Genomic DNA, 18,425 nt, shown 5'->3' with positions numbered 1-18,425 from the left:
TGAGACTGTTAGCACAAAAACATCTTCTACAAAGCAAAAAAGATTATCAACTTAAAAATTAGCCTGTTTTATGTTTACTGAATCTCAAGTCCCACCTGTGGTTGCTTTGATAGGATCAGATCAAATGATTTCTCAAGTTTTATAAGGCCCACAGGTGGGACATTCCCACCCCTGAATTCTAGTAGATGGGAGCGTCAGGATTCTGTCCTAGGTTGTCTGATTCTGAGCATAGGCTATCTCTCTTTGACAACAAAACACGAAATTCGAAAAAGAAAAGCAATTACTAGATGAAAATTCTGTATGACATTAAAGGGGCAGGCATTTAAGCTTACCAATTAAGATGCCTGTATTCCACATCAGAGCACCTGAGTTTTATTCCCAGTTCTGGTTCCTGAGTGCAGCTTCCTGCTAATGCTGACTCTTGGACAGTGGTGAAAGCTCAAGTAGTTGTGTTCCTGCCACTCATTATTCAAGCGACTTGAATGGATAGTATTTCTGACTCTCAGCTTTGGGCCTGACTTGGCTGTTGTGGGGACTTGGAGAGAGAACCAGTGAATGGGAGCCCTATCATTTTCTCACCTCTCTCTGCTTCTCAAACAGATAAAAATTAAAAAAAAAAAATAAATAAAATAAAATAAAGGAAGAGTGGCTATATGACAAGACTTTAAAAAAAAAAAAAAGTTCTGAGGCTGGAATTGTGGCCTGGCAGGTTAAATTGCCATCTGCAACACCAGCATTCCCTATAGATGCCAGTTCAAGTCTCGCTGCTCTACTTCTGACCCAACTCCCTGCTAATGGCCTGGGAAAAGCAGGGAAAGATAGCGGAAGTGGTTGGGCCTCTGCCACCCCTGAGGAGGACCCAGAAGAAGATCATGGATCCTGGCTTTGGCCTGGCCTGGCTCTGGACGTTGCCGCCATTTGGGGAATGAATCAGCAGATGGAAGATTTTTTCCCCCTCTCTCTCCCTCTCCCTCTCCATCTGAACTCTGCCTTTCAAATAAATAAATATTTAAAAAGAAGTTCTGCTGATTATGTTAGCATATTATATAAACAGGAAGGAAATGCTACTGACTACAGCATTATGAGGCTTTAAACAAACAACCAAAAAGCTTAAGGTGTTAAATGTACTTCAAGGATTCCTATAGGCTATGCTATATTCCAAACTTACAAAAATAAATTCTAAAAATCAAATTAGCTAATGAACAACTAAAGATGTTGAGAAAATCTGATAAATACTACATGTGGAGAAAAAAAAAACTGTAGTACTTTTTTGTGCAAAACATGATAATAAATACAAACAAGCTTTATCTATATATGAGACAATCACTTTAAATAGGTTTATCACCTGATTCTGAAGATCGCTGGTCTAGCTCATCCTCATTTGCCAACTGCTGTGTCAATGCCTCCTTATAATTGTCTGTTATTCCAAACTCATTATTTTTTTGACTACTGTCGCTAATCTGGCTCTGTGTCTCTATTTGCTCATGCTCCATTTTATGTGGCAGGGAACAGCCATCACTGTTTTTCTCCATCTCTTGCTTCTTTTTCTCTTTTTCAAGTTTTTTTTCATTCTAAAAGAAAAAACCCCAGAATATATTTTTTTCATTAAAATGGTTATATCTAAGGTAGATCTAACCTTAAAACATTCTGCAACATCAAGGAAATATTGAAATATGTTTTTAAAAAGTTATTTGTTGAATGTATCATTAAAACAGACTAACTGCCAAACACTCAGTAAATGCAACAAGTATACAGAAAGGAAAATAAATATTATCAGTAATTGCATAATCTACAGATGACCAATAATCAGAACACAAGCCCTAGGATGCACTTTTCTCTAACAACACATACATACACACACACACACACAGACATATACCACCCACAAATATACATAAATGTGTGACTGCATATTTATATGTTAGCTGCTAAAAGAAAAAAAGAATTGAGGTTTTTATTTAAGAATACAGATTTCTTTGCATGTCAATGAACATATGAAATGCTAAGCATAGTATTAGGTATTCCTATTTTCATCAACTACATTTCAATTTTGGTAATATAATTGTTTACCCCCTTTCAATGGATAATTCTTCACTATAACAAATGGAATCTCCCCATTTTTTTAGATTAAATTCCTAAAAGAGCTGTTGAATCAGTGGTTAAACACACGTTAATATGTGACATACATTCACAAACTTCCTTTCAGTAAAACAGAATCAATTTAAACCCCCTTGCAAAGGGGTCAGGGAGTGATATTTCTTCCTTTTTCAGTGCTGCATATCATTATCAACCTTTTACATCTCTGCTAAACAATTAAATAACAATTCTTAGTATGTTTTGCACAAAAAAGTACTACAGTTTTTTTTTCTCCACATGTAGTATTTATCAGATTTTCTCAACATCTTTAGTTGTTCATTAGCTAATTTGATTTTTAGAATTTATTTTTATAAGTTTGGAATATAGCATAGCTTGTAGGAATCTTTGTAATTTGAGTTTGATTTAATTTAAAATGTTTTATTACTAATAAGAGTGAATTTTTAAACTCTTATTAATTTTTTATAATATTTTTAAAATTTTTATTTATATATTTTATTTAAGTTATACAAGTTTCATACATTTCCTTTATACCATTTTAAGAACACAGTGGCACTTCCCCCTTCCCATCTTCCCTTCAACCCATGCACCAACCTTTCTTCCCCTTCCCTCTTGGATCCCCACTGTTTAAATTTTACAATGATCTTTCTTCAGTGCACTTAATTATTACATAGTTAACCATACCCTAAGCAAAACAGTTCAACAAATAGTGTAATGAGAAAAAACAAAACAAAATACTGTTCCTCAACAAAAGAGACAAGGGCTATAAACAATCACTGCCTCTCAAGATGTCTATTTCACCCCAATACATTATATTTTAGGTACTCTATTAGTTACCTTGGATTAGGGAGAACATATGATCTCTCCCTTTTGGGGATTTGCTTATTTCACTAAGTATAATGGTTTACAGCTGCACCCATCTTGTTGTAAAAGACAGGATTTCATTTTATCTTCATAGCTGAGTAGTACTCCATGGTGTATATATGTCATAATTTCTTAATCCAGTCATCAGTTGATGGACATCTGGGCTGATTCCATATCTTGGCTAGACTATACCGTGTTTGAGTCCAGCCCAGAACTCTCAGAGGAGACTCTCAGAGGTGACTGCTCACCGGGAGGGGGCATCTGCCTCTCTCCACTTCTTGCCCCTCCACACCAGCACCTGAGGCTAGCTGTGAGAAGGCAGGCGCCATTTTGGACAGAAACAAGTAGCAGCTGCTCCAGCTCTTTTGTGCACACACAGCAGCTAGAGGGGACTGTTGGCAGGGGCATCCACAGCAATTCCAGACAACTGGAGGGGTCTGTCCCCACCTCGTCACCAGGACAACACCAGCCCCACTACGCCCACCCAGCAGTGGCCAGGGAGGGGCAGTCATCTCCACTGAAGGAAAGTGCTGTCTGCAGGGACTCTTGTACCCACCCAGCACAATTGTGAAAGGAGTAGGGCTGCGGCTGGCAGGTTCTGGGCACACTTGTATTCAAGGATTTTACTAGGGAAAAAATCCACGTTTCCTATTGACTTGGAGTCTAGCTGGGGGGGATCTGACTCGATCTAAGCGGGTGAAACACACACGGACAGCAGCTCTGGTAACCCCTCAGTCTCTCCGTGGACAGGACAGAGTGGACTCTCTTGTACTCCTTGATCATGGGAGCCCTGGCTGCTGAAACTGTGAAAACACTGTGACTGCATGAAGGGAGCAAGGTGTAGCTGGGGTTCTGGGTAAGCTCTGGGTATAGGGCCACACTCTCAGAACTCCTTGGTTGCCAGGGCAGCTCACTGCAGCTAGAACAGTTCTCAAGGAAGACTGCACAGATCACTGGCGCAAATCAGCGTTGAACACACTGGGGACTAACACCTGGGCATGGCTCAGTTCGAAAAAGAGGAGGTTCCATTTACTTATCTATTCTGGAAACAGTAACTTAGAAATTCTCATTATTGTTATTATTTGTGGTAAAATCAAAAGATTTGAACTGCTTCTGTACAATCTCAACTTATTAAAGGAGAAGTTTTGGGGAAGAAGAGAGTAACTGTACTTCCTCCATGCTACTAATTAAGTTAGCAACTTCCTATACATGGTGTGTTATGCTGTGCACCAGTACTGGTCATTTCTTTATATTGTGAAAAATACAATGCTGGAAGAAGCACTAGGACTTTTTATGTGATTTACCGATAGTACTATGAAATAACTGGTCATTATTTACAAGGAGAGCTTCACTAAACACCAATAGTAAGTTGTTTCAAAGTGAAAAGTAAAACTAATTTCCTTTTTTTCTAACTAATATGTACTTTATTAAATTTGAAAAGCAGAGACAGACAAAGAGAAATAAAGACAGTCCCATTTATTGGCTCACTCCCCAAATGCCTATAGTAGCTGGAGGCAGAAGCCAGGAACCAGGAGCCAGGAACTCTTCCACATGGGTAGCAGGAACTCAATTAATTAAGTCATTCTGACTTGCTTCTTGAGCCTACATTAGCAGGAAACTGGAGTTAGGAGTCAGAGCAGGGTACTGAATCCAGGTACCCTGTTGTAGGACATGGATATTTTAATCAGCACCTTAATCATTAGGCTAAACACTTTTTTTAAAACATAAAACATGGGGACCGGCACCATGGCGTACTTGGTTAATCATCCGCCTGTGGCTCCAGTATCCCATATGGGCGCCGGTTCTAGTCCTGGTTGCTCCTCTTCCAGTCCAGCTCTCTGCTGTGGCCCAGGAAGGCAGTGAAGGATGGCTCAAGTGCTTGGGCCCCTGCACCCGCATGGGAGACCAGGAGGAAGCACCTGGCTCCTGGCTTCGGATTGGTGCAGCGCTGGCTGTGGCGGCCATTTGGGGAGTGAACCAACGGAAGGAAGACCTTTCTCTCTGTCTCTCTCTCTCACCGTCTATAACTCTACCTATCAAATAAATAAATAAAAATTAAAAAAAAAAATAAAATAAAACAGGGGCCGGTGCTATGGCGCAGCGGGTTAAAGCCCTGTCCTGAAGTGCCGGCATCTCATATGGGCGCCTGTTATAGTCCCGGCTGCTCTTCTTCCGATCCAGCTCTCTGCTGTGGCCTGGAAAAGCAACAGAAAATGGCCCAAGTCCTTGGGCCCCTGCACCCAAGTGGGAGACCTGGAATAAGCTCCTGGCTCCTGGCTTCGGCCATCAGGGGAGTGAACCAGGGGATGGAAGGCCTCTTTTTCCATCTCTACCTCTCTCTGTAACTGCCTTTCAAATAAATAAATCTTTTTTAAAAAACCCATAAACCAAAATTAGGCCAACATAGTATCTGATAGGATAGAGACACATAAACTCTTGCTATAAATACGACTTGACTTTAACTCAGAAAACTAGGTCAGTACAATGGATTAACAAAAATTTTAATACAGTTAACCTTCTGGAGTCTAAACAACCTAATGCCAAATGCCTCATGTTACCAATTATTTTGCAAAATAAAGCAATTCCAAAACCATGCGATCATCCCCTTACCTGTGGAGCTGCCTCCCTCCTCAGCAGCAGCCCCATGGAAGAATCAATCATCCACGTTGCCAGGAGAGCACCTGTGTGGAAGGAGGCAGTGACAGGGGAAGAGGAATGGGGTACACGTCGGGAGCACCAGAAAGGCAGTCTGCACAAGAAGCTGAGTGAATGCAGGAGATCTGGAAAGCACTGCCTCAGAGGAGGCACAGCTACCGAAGACAAGTCAGGCTGAAACAGCAAATTCTGGACACCAGCAGAAAATGAAAACCAAAACCAACACGCAGACACCCAGACACACACACACATACCATTAACTCCTTTATAATCAAAATCTACAAATTAATGTTGGTGACAATTCTGATGATTAAAATTAGAGAAAAATGTATAGTTTTGACCATGCTTAAGTGCACTGGGAAACCAGGAAATTGTTTATCTACTCTAATGCATTACAGGTATCTATATACTATTGTATGGGGTAGGTGTTTGGTTTAGGAGTTAAGACACTGATCACGATGGCTGCCTCTAACATCAGAGTGTCTTGAGTTCAACTCCTGGTTTTGGCTCCTGACCAGCTCCCTTCCAATGAAGACCCACTTGAGAGACCTGGACTGAATTTCATGGTTTTGGCTTCAGCCCAGGCCCATTCCTGAGGCAGCATCAGCCGCTGTGGGTATTTGGAGAGTGAAACAATGGATGAGAACTTTTGCTCTAGCTCTCTGTCTCTCAAATAAATAAATATACCAAAGTAAATGAATATTATTGTAAAAGTATAGTAGCAGCAATACAGGGGCAAAGACAACATAAACAAGAGTAATTACTATCATATGAAATAAGTGATTAAAATACATTTAAAAACAGTAACTATACTAATTGCTGTGTTAAATTTTTACTTTAATTCTCATTTATTCTAAAGTCACATTTCTCTTACACTAGACCAAAGGATGAATTTGAAGAGGAAGAAATGGCAGTAAACTTTTCATCAGTCTCTCACTTTTGATTTCTTTGACAATTGCTCTGTGGAGAAAAATTTCTCCCTGCCCCCTTTCCCAACTTCCATCTTTGTGACTTACGATACAAAAATTATAAGTGCCACCATTCATACCTCAATGATTACAGAAGCTATCGGCTGGAAAGGATTAACAATAACTGGTTCTGGGTCCGACTCAGCCAAACCACTGGTTCCATCAAGGTCTGCCTGTTCTCGTTCTCTTTGTTCCCTATTATTTGAGGGAAAGAAAATGCAATTCCTTTTCAAAAAGTGCTGAACCATGTTTAAGAAAATTTGTACTAGGTGTAAGGCTATTACATCTAGTAATTTAAACATCTGGACATGGCTTTAATTTACTGAGCATTTCAGAAATCCTTAAGCCTCTAAGGATTAATCATTTCAATTTTAAATGAAGGACATGCTGACAAAAATGATATTTCCTATGACCAACTTATTAATGTCAATGGTGTAAATTATTTTCCATGTCCAAGGGCATATATCAATTTACTAATTATTTTATAAAGTCAATGCTGTCCTCCTTACTGACTTGAGCAGATAAGTCCTCTTGTTTACCCTCTTCCTAAAGGCTATGTCTTTTTTTGTAAAATACAATTGAGAAAACATTTCTTTAATGTAACCTATGTTTTTACTTATGCACACATTTCTTATTTATTACATGAAAATAAAAGAGTAGGACATGTATAGATTGATTCTACAGAAGTACATGACACAGCAGTAATATAAAATTATTTCATATTACATTTTAACTAGGTAACAACTGTTGCTTTCTGTAGTGGTACACAAACTATAAAAAGAAGTTTCCCTATTTCATAAACAGTGAATAAGTATTCTCATGTTAGTTAACACTGAACCATTTACTCTGATTTATAGTTAAAGTTTCCCATACTTGATTAAAACAAGCAGCCAAAGACAGAAAAATGTGTATTATTGATCTCCAATTATACTATATATGTAGGGCAGCAGCATGAACGCTGTGATACTTACTAGCTTTATTCTGTGATGGGAATATATCCTTTCACAATGAACTTAGGAAGACAAGGCTTGGAGATCTGCAACTTACTAACTCTGTGACCCTGGGCCTGCATTTTTGAGCGTCAGCTTTCACAAATGTGGATAGAATTACAGACCTTACAGGTGTGTTTCAAGGTTTAGAAAATGAAATCTTCATATATGGGAGGACAGTGGAAATGAAAATACTTACAGACTGGTCACTAATGTTACCATTAAAAAACAATTTTAGGTATGTACCATTGATCTCCTATTTTCATGTATCAAAAAATAGCATGTTTTATTGTTTTTCAAAAATACTAGAAATGACTACCTGAACAAAACAGATTGAATTCAGTGTCATATAAAGGTTGTTTTTTTAATCATTCCTCCCTAAATTCCAATTTACTTTTAACCACAGAATTATAGTTCAACAGGAAGTTTCAGAACACAATTGGCACAGCTAGGAAGAAAGGAAAAAAGGGGAATAAGTGTTGGAAAAGTATGCCAAAACATGATCTAGAATATCAATGTGGAAATGAAAAAAAAGGCTAAAATTATTTTATTTTATCCAATTCAAGTTTGTTGTTGTTGCACTGGTTATTTTCTCAACAGAGGAAAAGCAAAGAAATATTCAGAAAAGTATGCTCATATTTTTATTTTTATCAATACATAAGAGGCATACTTGCTTTAAAGACTGGTTGCACTGTGTTTTATATCATGAATATAAATGCTAGAAAATTAAAATTCTCATAAGAACTGAAGCCTCCCATTGGCAGCCTCTAAAACTACTCACCATTTTTTCTTTTGATATCAAGCTTATTTTATTATACACTTAGTTGTAGAGAATTTTCTTCACAAATATTTCTTTCCTGTAAGTTCTATCTCAGAATTAAATTAAAGATACTAGTTAGGGACCAGTGTTGTTGTGTAGTGGGTAAAGCCGCTGCCTGTGACACCCGCATCCCATACGAATGCTGGTTCCAGTCCTGGCTGCTCCATTTCTGATCCAGTTCCCTGCTAATGTGCCTGGGAAAACAGCAGAAGATGGCTCAAGTGCTTGGGCCCCCACACGCACATGGGAGACCCAAAAGAAGCTTCTGGCTCCAGACCAGCCCAGCCCTAGCTATTGTGGACATTTGGGGAGTGAGACAGTGGATGGAAGACCTCACTCTGTCTCTCCCTCTCTCTCTCTCTCTCTGTAACTCTGCCTTTCAAATAGAGAGATAAAAGACACTATTAACAGAGGATTTCCTCCACAACATTATGGAGCAACTCACAAAGGCATCACCAAAGCAGTGGGTGCTTGCCTACTGAGCTACAAATATGTAAAATCACAAAAGAAGCTCATTATTAAGGCAACTTTGGATCTTACTGCTCACTCTTACTTCATCTCTCCTCCTGTTTTCTCCTCCCCATCAAATAGCAGTCCAGTAACCAAAAAAAAAAAAAAAAAAAAAACACAAGGGTACAAGGCTTAAGTATTAAATTCAACTTACAAATAATTCTATGGTGGGATTTATGTCAGTTTTTTTTTTTTTGAAATTCAGAGCTCAGTTAATTTAATATTTTGTTTCAGACTGTATACTTTTTTAAAAGATTTATTTATTTGAAAGTTAGAGTTACATAGACAAGGAGAGGCAGAGCCAGAGAGAGAGAAACAGGGGTCTTCCATCCACTAGTTCACTCCCAAATTGGCTGTAACGGCTGGAGCTGCACCAATCTGAAGCCACAGGCCAGGAGCTTCTTCCAGGTCTCCCACGTGGGTGCAGGGGCCCAAGGGCTTGGGTCATCTTCTACTGGTTTCCCAGGCCACAGCAGAGAGTTGGATTGGAAGTAGGGCAGCTGGGACTCGAACCGGCGCCTACACAAGATGCTGGCACTGCATACAGTATATATTTAAGATCATTTAAGACAGTGCTACCTAGTTTACTTTTTCACACAACTTGTGTTGAAGAAGAGATTTTCTGGGAGCCAAGATGGCGGAATAGTGAGGGCGTGCACCGATGGTCCAGGAAAAGATAGTTTAATAAAAGTGGAGTTAATGTAGCCTCAGGAAAAGGCTCAGGAAAAAATTGCAGAAGAAACTCTTCCGGATCTAGTGGATGTGACACGGAGGACCTACGGGGAGAGCAAGGTTGCCCACTGCGTGGAAGCCGAACCGCAGGAGCCGAGCATCCGCAGAAGCCGAGTCACAGAGTCTGTGTGCCACCACTGGAAGGGGAAGTGAGACAAAAACCCCGGTAACCTGAGACATTGATGGGGAAAGGAAGAAAGAGCCTACAGGGAACAAGGCCTGAAGCCCCACTGGGGAAAGTTCACCAGGCTGATTAGAGGAGAGAAAAAAATGAATAAATAAGGGGAACTGGCATGGACATTAGCCTCTCTCTCCATTCACCTTACAAAGCCAAGCAAGACAAAGAGCAGGCGCCATTTTACGTATGTAAAAGCGGTGCCTGCCATTAGCCAAGCAGAAAAACCTGACTCTGGTGGGGAGAAATAACAGGAGGTTAACACCTAGTGAAAGTGTGGAGCTAACGAACTGAGACTGTGAAAATCGGGGGGGGGGGGGCAAGAGAACTCACTGAGAACACAAACTCGGTAACCTGGGCAACCTGGTGAGAGACTGTGGAGAAATTTGAGACCACACTGAGGGCTGCATAAACTGTGTGGTCCCAGGGGTAAGCAGACGAATACCCACAGGGGCCAGATTTCATACATCAACTACCCTCAATTCCACTCAGCTGTGTGGAATTACTTCCCAACTGAGTCAAAAAAAAAAAAAAAAAAAAAAAAAGAGAGAGAGAGAGCTCGAACGAGTGAGAGAACAATCTGGGTGAGTCACCTTTGGCAACCCTTAACCCTGAAGAACCAAACAGAGCTCTCTGGCCATACCCATCACAGCCTCTAAGGATCCATCAAAAGCAGAGAGTCCACTTAATCTAGAGTCATAGTATAACGAGAAAAATCACCACACCAAAGAAACCAAAGAATATCTCAAATAAGCCAAACAACAAATGCAGAAACCAAGGTAACAAGAACAAGGAAGACACTATGATGCCCCCAAATGAAATAGACGCCCCAATTCAAGATTATGAAGATGATGAGATAGAATAAATGCAAGAAGCGGATCTCAAAAAATTGATAAGAACATTAAGAAGTTCAAAAACAAATTCTTGAACTACAGAAATCCTTAATGGACAAGATAGAAAATCTCTCTCATGAAAATGAAATCTTAAGGAGGAATCAAAATGAAATGAAACAAGTAGTAGAAAACGAAACTGTGATAGTGACGAGAAATCATAATGAAATGAAGAATTCAATAGATCAAATGACAAACACAATAGAGAGCCTTAAAAACAGAATGGGTGAAGCAGAAGAGAGAATATTGGACTTAGAAGACAGAGAACAGGAAAATATACAGTCAAACTAAAGAAAAGAAGGGAAAATTAGAAATATAAAAAATATTGTCGGGAATCTTCAGGATACTATTAAAAAAAACAACATTCGGGATCTAGGAGTTCCTGAAGGCATGGAGAGGGAGAAAGGATTAGAAGGCCTTTTTAGTGAGATACTAGCAGAAAACTTTCCGGGTTTGGAGAAGGACAGAGACATCCTAGTACAGGAAGCTCATAGAACCCCTAATAAACATGACCAAAAGAGATCCTCACCACAACACATTGTAATTAAACTCACCGCAGTGAAACATAAAGAAAAGATCCTAAAATGTGCAAGAGAGAAACATCAGATGACTCTCAGAGGATCTCTAATCAGACTCACAGCTGACTTCTCATCAGAAACCCTACAAGCTAGGAGGGAATGGCAAGATATAGCCCAGGTACTAAGAGACAAAAACTGCCAGCCCAGAATATTATATCCAGCAAAGCTCTCATTTGTGAATGAAGGTGAAATAAAGACCTTTCATAGCAAACAGAAATTGAAAGAATTTGTCGCCACTCGTCCAGCCCTGCAAAAGATGCTTAAAGACGTGTTACCCACAGAAACATAGAAACACGGTCATCAATATGAAAGAAAGTAAATGAAGGAAACCTCACAGCAAAAGATCACAGGAAGTTCAAAACATATATTAGAAAATATCTTTGGCAAATGGCAGGGCAAAGTTACTACTTAACAATAGTCACATTGAACGTTAATGGCCTGAATTGTCCAGTTAAAAGACACAGATTGGCTGATTGGGTTAAGGAACAAAACCCATCTATTTGCTGCTTACAAGAAACACATCTTTCCAACAAAGATCCATACAGACTGAAAGTGAAAGGCTGGAAAAAGATATACCATGCCAACAGAAATGAAAAAAGAGCGGGTGTAGCCATCTTAATATCGGACAACATAAACTTTACCACAAAAACTGTTAAGAGAGACAAAGAGGGACACTATATCATGATTAAGGGATCAATTCAACAGGAAGATATAACGATTATCAATGTATATCCACCTAATTACAGTGCACCGATTTATTTAAAAGATTTGTTAAGGGACTTAAAGGGAGACTTAGACCCCAATACAATGGTTCTAGGGGACTTCAATACTCCACTCTCAGAAATAGAAAGATCAACAGGAAAGAAGATCAACAAGGAGATAGTAGATCTAAATGACACTATAGCCCAAATGGATCTAACAGATATCTACAGAAATTTTCATCCTACACATAAAGCATTTACATTCTTCTCAGCATTACATGGAACCTTCTCTAGGATTGACACATACTAGGCCATAAAGCAAGAATCAGCAAATTCAAAAGACTTAGAATCATACCATGCAGCTTCTCAGACCATAAAGGAATGAAGTTGGAAATTAGCAACTCAGGAATCCCTAGAGCATACGCAAACACATGGAGATTGAACAACATGCTTCTGAATGAACAATGGGTCATAGAAGAAATTAAAAGAGAAATCAAAAATTTTCTGGAAGTAAATGAGGATAACAGCACAACATACCAAAACGCAGCAAAAGCAGTGTTAAGAGGAAAGTTTATATCAATAGGTGCCTACATCAAGAAATTGGAAAGGCACCAAATAGATGAGCTTTCAATTCACCTCAAGGATCTAGAAAACCTACAGCAAACCAGACCAAAATCTAGTAGGAGAAGAGAAATAATTAAAATCAGAGAAGAAATCAATAGGATTGAATCAAAAAAAAAATTACAAAAATCAGCCAAAAGAGGAACTGGTTTTTTGAAAAAATAAACAAAATTGACACCCCATTGGCCCAACTAACTAAAAAAAGAAAAGACCCAAATCAATAAAATCAGAGATGAAAAAGGAAACGTAACAACAGACATCACAGAAATAAAAAGATTCATCAGAAATTAATACAAGGACTTGTATGCCAGCAAACAGGGAAACCTATCAGAAATGGATAGATTCCTGGACACATGCAACCTACCTAAATTGAACCAGGAAGACATCGAAAACCTAAACAGACCCATAACTGAGACAGAAATTGAAACAGTAATAAAGGCCCTCCCAACAAAGAAAAGCCCAGGACCAGATGGATTCACTGCTGAATTCTACTAGACATCTAAAGAAGAACTAACTCCAATTCTTCTCAAACTATTCAGAACAATCAAAAGAGAGGAAATCCTCCCAAATTCATTCTATGAAGCCAACATCACCTTAATTCCTAAGCCGGAAAAAGATGCAGCATAGAAAGAGAATTACAGACCAATATCCCTGATGAACATAGATGCAAAAATCCTCAATAAAATTCTGGCCAATAGAATGCAACAACACATCAGAAAGATCATCCACCCAGACCAAGTGGGATTTATCCCTGGAATGCAGGGATGGTTCAATTTTTGAAAAACAATCAATGTGATACACCACATTAACAGACTGCAGAAGAAAACCCATATTATTATCTCAGTAGACGCCAAGAAAGCATTTGATAAAATACAACACCCTTTAATGATGAAAACTCTAAGCAAACTGGGTATGGAAGGAACATTCCTCAATACAATCAAAGCAATTTATGAAAAACCCACGGCCAGCATCCTATTGAATGGGGAAAAGCTGGAAGCATTTCCACTGAGATCTGGTGCCAGACAGGGATGCCCACTCTCACCACTGCTATTCAAAATAGTTCTGAAGTTTTAGCCAGAGCTATTAGGCAAGAAAAAGAACTTAAAGTGATACAAGATGGGAAGGAAGAACTCAAACTATCCCTCTTTGCAGATGATATAAATCATTATTTAGGGGATCCAAAGAACTCTACTAAGAGACTATTGGAACTCATAGAAGAGTTTGGCAAAGTAGCAGGGTATAAAATCAATGCACAAAAATCAACAGCCTTTGTATACACAGGCAATGCCACGGCTGAGGAAGAACTTCTAAGATCAATCCCATTCACAATAGCTACAAAAACAATCAAATACCTTGGAATAAACTTAACCAAGGACATTAAAGATCTCTGCGATGAAAATTACAAAACCTTAAAGAAAGAAATAGAAGAGGATACCAAGAAATGGAAAAATCTTCCATGCTCATGGATTGGAAGAATCAATATCATCAAAATATCCATTATCCCAAAAGCAATTTATATATTCAATGCAATACCAATCAAGATACCAAAGACCTTCTTCTCAGATATGGAAAAAATGATGCTGGAATTCATATGGAGACACAGGAAACCTCGAATCGCTAAAGCAATCTTGTACAACAAAAACAAAGCCGGAGGCATCACAATACCAGATTTCAGGACATACTACAGGGCAGCTGTTATCAAAACAGCATGATACTGGTACAGAAACAGATGGATAGACCAATGGGACAGAATTGAAATACCAGAAATCAATCCAAACATCTACAGCCAACTTATATTTGATCAAGGATCCAAAACCAATCCCTGGAGTAAGGACAGTCTATTCAATAAATGGTGCTGGGAAAATTGGATTTCCATGTGCAGAATCATGAAGCAAGACCCCTACACCTTTCACCTTACACAAAAATCCACTCAACATGGATTAAAGGCTTAAATCTACGACCCAACACCATCAAATTACTAGAGAGCATTGGAGAAACCCTGAAAGATATAGGTACTGGCAAAGACTTCCTAGAAAAGACCCCTGAGGTGCAGGCAGTCAAAGCCAAAATTAACATTTGGGATTGCATCAAATTGAGAAGTTTCTGTACTGCAAAAGAAACAGTCAGGAAAGTGAAGAGGCAACCCACAGAATGGGAAAAAATATTTGCAAACTATGCAACAGATAAAGGTTGATAACCAGAATCTACAAAGAAATCAAGAAACTCCACAACAAGAAAACAAACAACCTACTTAAGAGATGGGCCAAGGACCTCAATAGACATTTTTCAAAAGAGGAAATCCAAATGGCCAACAGACACTTGAAAAAATGTTCAAGATCACTAGCAATCAGGGGAATGCAAATCAAAACCACAATGAGGTTCCACCTCACCCCAGTTAGAATGGCTCACATACAGAAATCTACCAACAACAGATGCTGGAGAGGATGTGGGGAAAAAGGGACACTAACCCACTGTTGGTGGGAATGCAAACTGGTTAAGCCACTATGGAAGTCAGTCTGCAGATTCCTCAGAAACCTGAATATAACCCAACCATACAACCCAGCCATCCCACTCCTTGGAATTTACCCAAAGGAAATGAAATTGGCAAACAGAAAATCTATCTGCACCTTAATGTTTACTGCAGCTCAATTCACAATAGCTAAGACCTGGAACCAACCCAAATGCCCATCAACAGTAGACTGGATAAAGAAATTATGGAACATGTACTCTATAGAATACTATACAGCAGTCAAAAACAATGAAAGCTGGTCATTTGCAACAAGATGGAGGAATCTGGAAAACATCATGCTGAGTGAACAAAGCAGTCCCAAAGGGACAAATATCATATGCTCTCCCTGATCAGCGACAACTGAGCAACAAAGGGAAACCTATTAAAGTGAAATGGACACTATGAGAAACAGTGACTTCATCAGCTCTTGTCCTGACTGTTGATGTACAATGTAATACTTTATCCATTTTAGTATTTTTTTTGTTCTACTTAATACTATTGGTTGAACTCTGTGATTAACACACATTTATTCTTAGATGTTTAAATTTTAACTGAAAAGTGATCCCTGGTAGGAATCCGGAAGGCATTGTGCAGAATGAAATGGGACAGTCCCAAGGGGACAAGTGTTATATGTTCTCCCTGATCGGTGACAACTAACCGAGCACCAAAAATGAAACCTGTTAAAGTGAAATGAACACTATGAGAAATGGTGACTTGATCAGCCCTTGCCCTGACTGTTGATGAACAACTTAATACATTATCCCTTTTAGTAGTTTTTTTGTGTGTTCTAATTAATACTTTTAGTTGAATATTGTAATCAATACACAGTTATTCTTAAGTGTTGAAACTTAACTGAAAAGTGATCACTGTTAAATATAAGAGTGGGAATAAGAGTGGGAAGAGATGTTCTATTTGGGACATGCTCAAGCTGACTTGCCGCAAACGGTAGAGTTAGAAATATACCAGGGGATTCCAATTCAATCCCATCAAGGTGGCATGTATTAATGCCATCTCACTACTCCCAGTGATCAATTTCTGTTCAGAAATGATCATAATGATAGGACTAAGAGCCAAAGGGATCACATAAACAAGGCTAGTGCCTGCTAATACTAACCGATAGAATAGAAAAAGGGGAGAGCAATCCAACATGGGAAGCGAGATACACAGCAGACTCATAGAATGGCGGATGTCCTAAACAGCACTCTGGCCTCAGAATCAGCCCTTAAGGCATCTGGATCTGGCTGAAAAGCCCATGAGAGTATTTCAGGCATGGAAAGCCAAGACACTCTGGCAAAAAAAAAAAAAAAAAAAAAAAAAAAAACACCAACAACAACACAACAACAACAACAAACAACTAAAAGAAAGATCTCTGTGAGTCAGATCCCAGTGGAAAGAACAGGTCTTCAAGAAGGAGATACCTTTCTCTGAAGGGAGGAGAGAACTTCCACTTTGACCATGGCCTTGTCTAAATATGATCAGAGTCGGTGCACTCAAAAGGCTTCCATAGCCTTGGAAACTCATGACAAAGGCTAGGGTGATTACTGATGCCGTAAACAGGAGTGTCAATTTGTAAAGTCAACAACAGGAGTCACTGTGCACTTACTCCTCATGTAGGATCTCTGTCCTTCATGTGCTGTACATTGTGATTTAATGCTATAACGAGTACTCAAACAGGATTTTTCATTTTGTGTTTCTATGTGGGTGCAAACTGTTGAAATCTTTACTTAAAGTATACTAAACTGATCTTCTGTATATAAAGAAAATTGAAAATGAATCTTGATAAGAATGGAAGGGGAGAGAGAGCAGGAAAGGGGAGGGTTGCGGGTGGGAGGGAAGTCATTGGGGAGGGGGTGAAGCCAATGTAATCCATAAGCTGTACTTTGGAAATCTATATTCATTAAATAAAAGTTAAAAAAAAAGAAATTATGGGACATGTACTCTATAGAATACTATACAGCAGTCAAAAACAATGAAAGCTGGTCATTTGCAACAAGATGGAGGAATCTGGAAAACATCATGCTGAGTGAACAAAGCAGTCCCAAAGGGACAAATATCATATGTTCTCCCTGATCAGCGACAACTAACTGAGCAGCAAAGGGGAAACCTGTTAAAGTGAAATGAACACTATGAGAAATGGTGACTTGATCAGCCCTTGCCCTGACTGTTGATGAACAACTTAATTCGTTATCCCTCTTAGTTATTTTTTTGTGTGTTCTACCTAATACCTTTGGTTGAATACTGTAATCAATACACAATTATTCTTAAGTGTTGAAACTTAACTGAAAAGTGATCGCTGTTAAATATAAGAGTGGGAATAAGAGTGGGAAGAGATGTGCAATTTGGGACATGCTCAAGCTGACTTGCCGCAAACAGTAGAGTTAGAAACATACCAGGGGATTCCAATTCAATCCCATCAAGGTGGCATGTACCAATGCCATCTCACTAGTCCCAGTGATCAATTTCTGTTTAGAAATGATGATAATGATAGGACTAAGAGACAAAGGAATTACACAAGTAAGACTAGTGTCTGCAAATACTAACTGCAAGGATCAAAAAGGGAGCGAGATACACAGCAGACTCATAGAATGGCGGATGTCCTAAACAGCACTCTGGCCTCAGAATCAGCCCTTAAGGCATCTGGATCTGGCTGAAAAGCCCATGAGAGTATTTCAGGCATGGAAAGCCAAGACACTCTGAAAAAAAAAAAAATGACCTAAATGAAAGGTCTCTGCAAGTGAGATCCCAGTGGAAAGAACAGGTCTTCAAAGAAGGAGATACCTTTCTCTGAAGGGAGGAGAGAACTTCCACTCTGACTACGACCTTGTCTAAATATGATCAGAGTCAGTGAACTCAGGGGGCTTCCATAGCCTTGGCAACTCATGACAAGAGACTAGGGTGATTACTGATGCCATAAACAAGAGTGCCAATTTGTTAAGTCAACAACAGGAGTCACTGTGCACTTACTCCTCATGTAGGATCTCTGTCATCAATGGGCTGTACATTGTAATTTAATGCTATAACTAGTACTCAAACAGGATTTTTCACTTTGTGTTTCTATGTGGGTGCAAACTTGAAATCTTTACTTAATATATGCTAAACTGATCTTCTGGATATAAAGAGAATTGAAAATGAATCTTGATGTGAATGGAAGGGGAGAGGGAGCAGGAAAGGGGAGGGTTGCAGGTGGGAGGGAAGTTATGTGGGGGGAAGCCATTGTAATCCATAAGCTGTACTTTGGAAATTTATATTCATTAAATAAAAGTTAAAAAAAAATAAGAGATTTTCCTTAAATTGACTGATCCTCTAAGCGCTCACGTTC

At 39.1% G+C, this 18,425-nt stretch overlaps 1 protein-coding gene across 4 annotated transcripts in view; it reads right to left on the bottom strand.

Moving 5' to 3' along the window:
* ARL13B (ARF like GTPase 13B) overlaps positions 1–18,425 on the bottom strand; it is a 101,490-nt gene that overhangs the window by 10,440 nt on the left and 72,625 nt on the right. For all 4 annotated transcript variants that reach the window (XM_008267086.4, XM_008267087.4, XM_002716754.5 and 1 more), the window contains exons 6-7: positions 6,662–6,776; positions 1,346–1,571 (exon numbers count right to left, since the gene is read on the bottom strand). In XM_008267086.4, the coding sequence (XP_008265308.2) occupies positions 1,346–1,571; positions 6,662–6,776 (341 nt within the window). The remainder of the gene's footprint in view (positions 1–1,345; positions 1,572–6,661; positions 6,777–18,425) is intronic.

Source organism: Oryctolagus cuniculus, chromosome 4, assembly GCF_964237555.1.
Source record: "Oryctolagus cuniculus chromosome 4, mOryCun1.1, whole genome shotgun sequence".
Taxonomy (NCBI): domain Eukaryota; kingdom Metazoa; phylum Chordata; class Mammalia; order Lagomorpha; family Leporidae; genus Oryctolagus; species Oryctolagus cuniculus.
The sequence above is the reverse complement of the archived record's forward strand: the minus strand, read 5'-3'. Positions and strand labels throughout refer to the sequence as shown.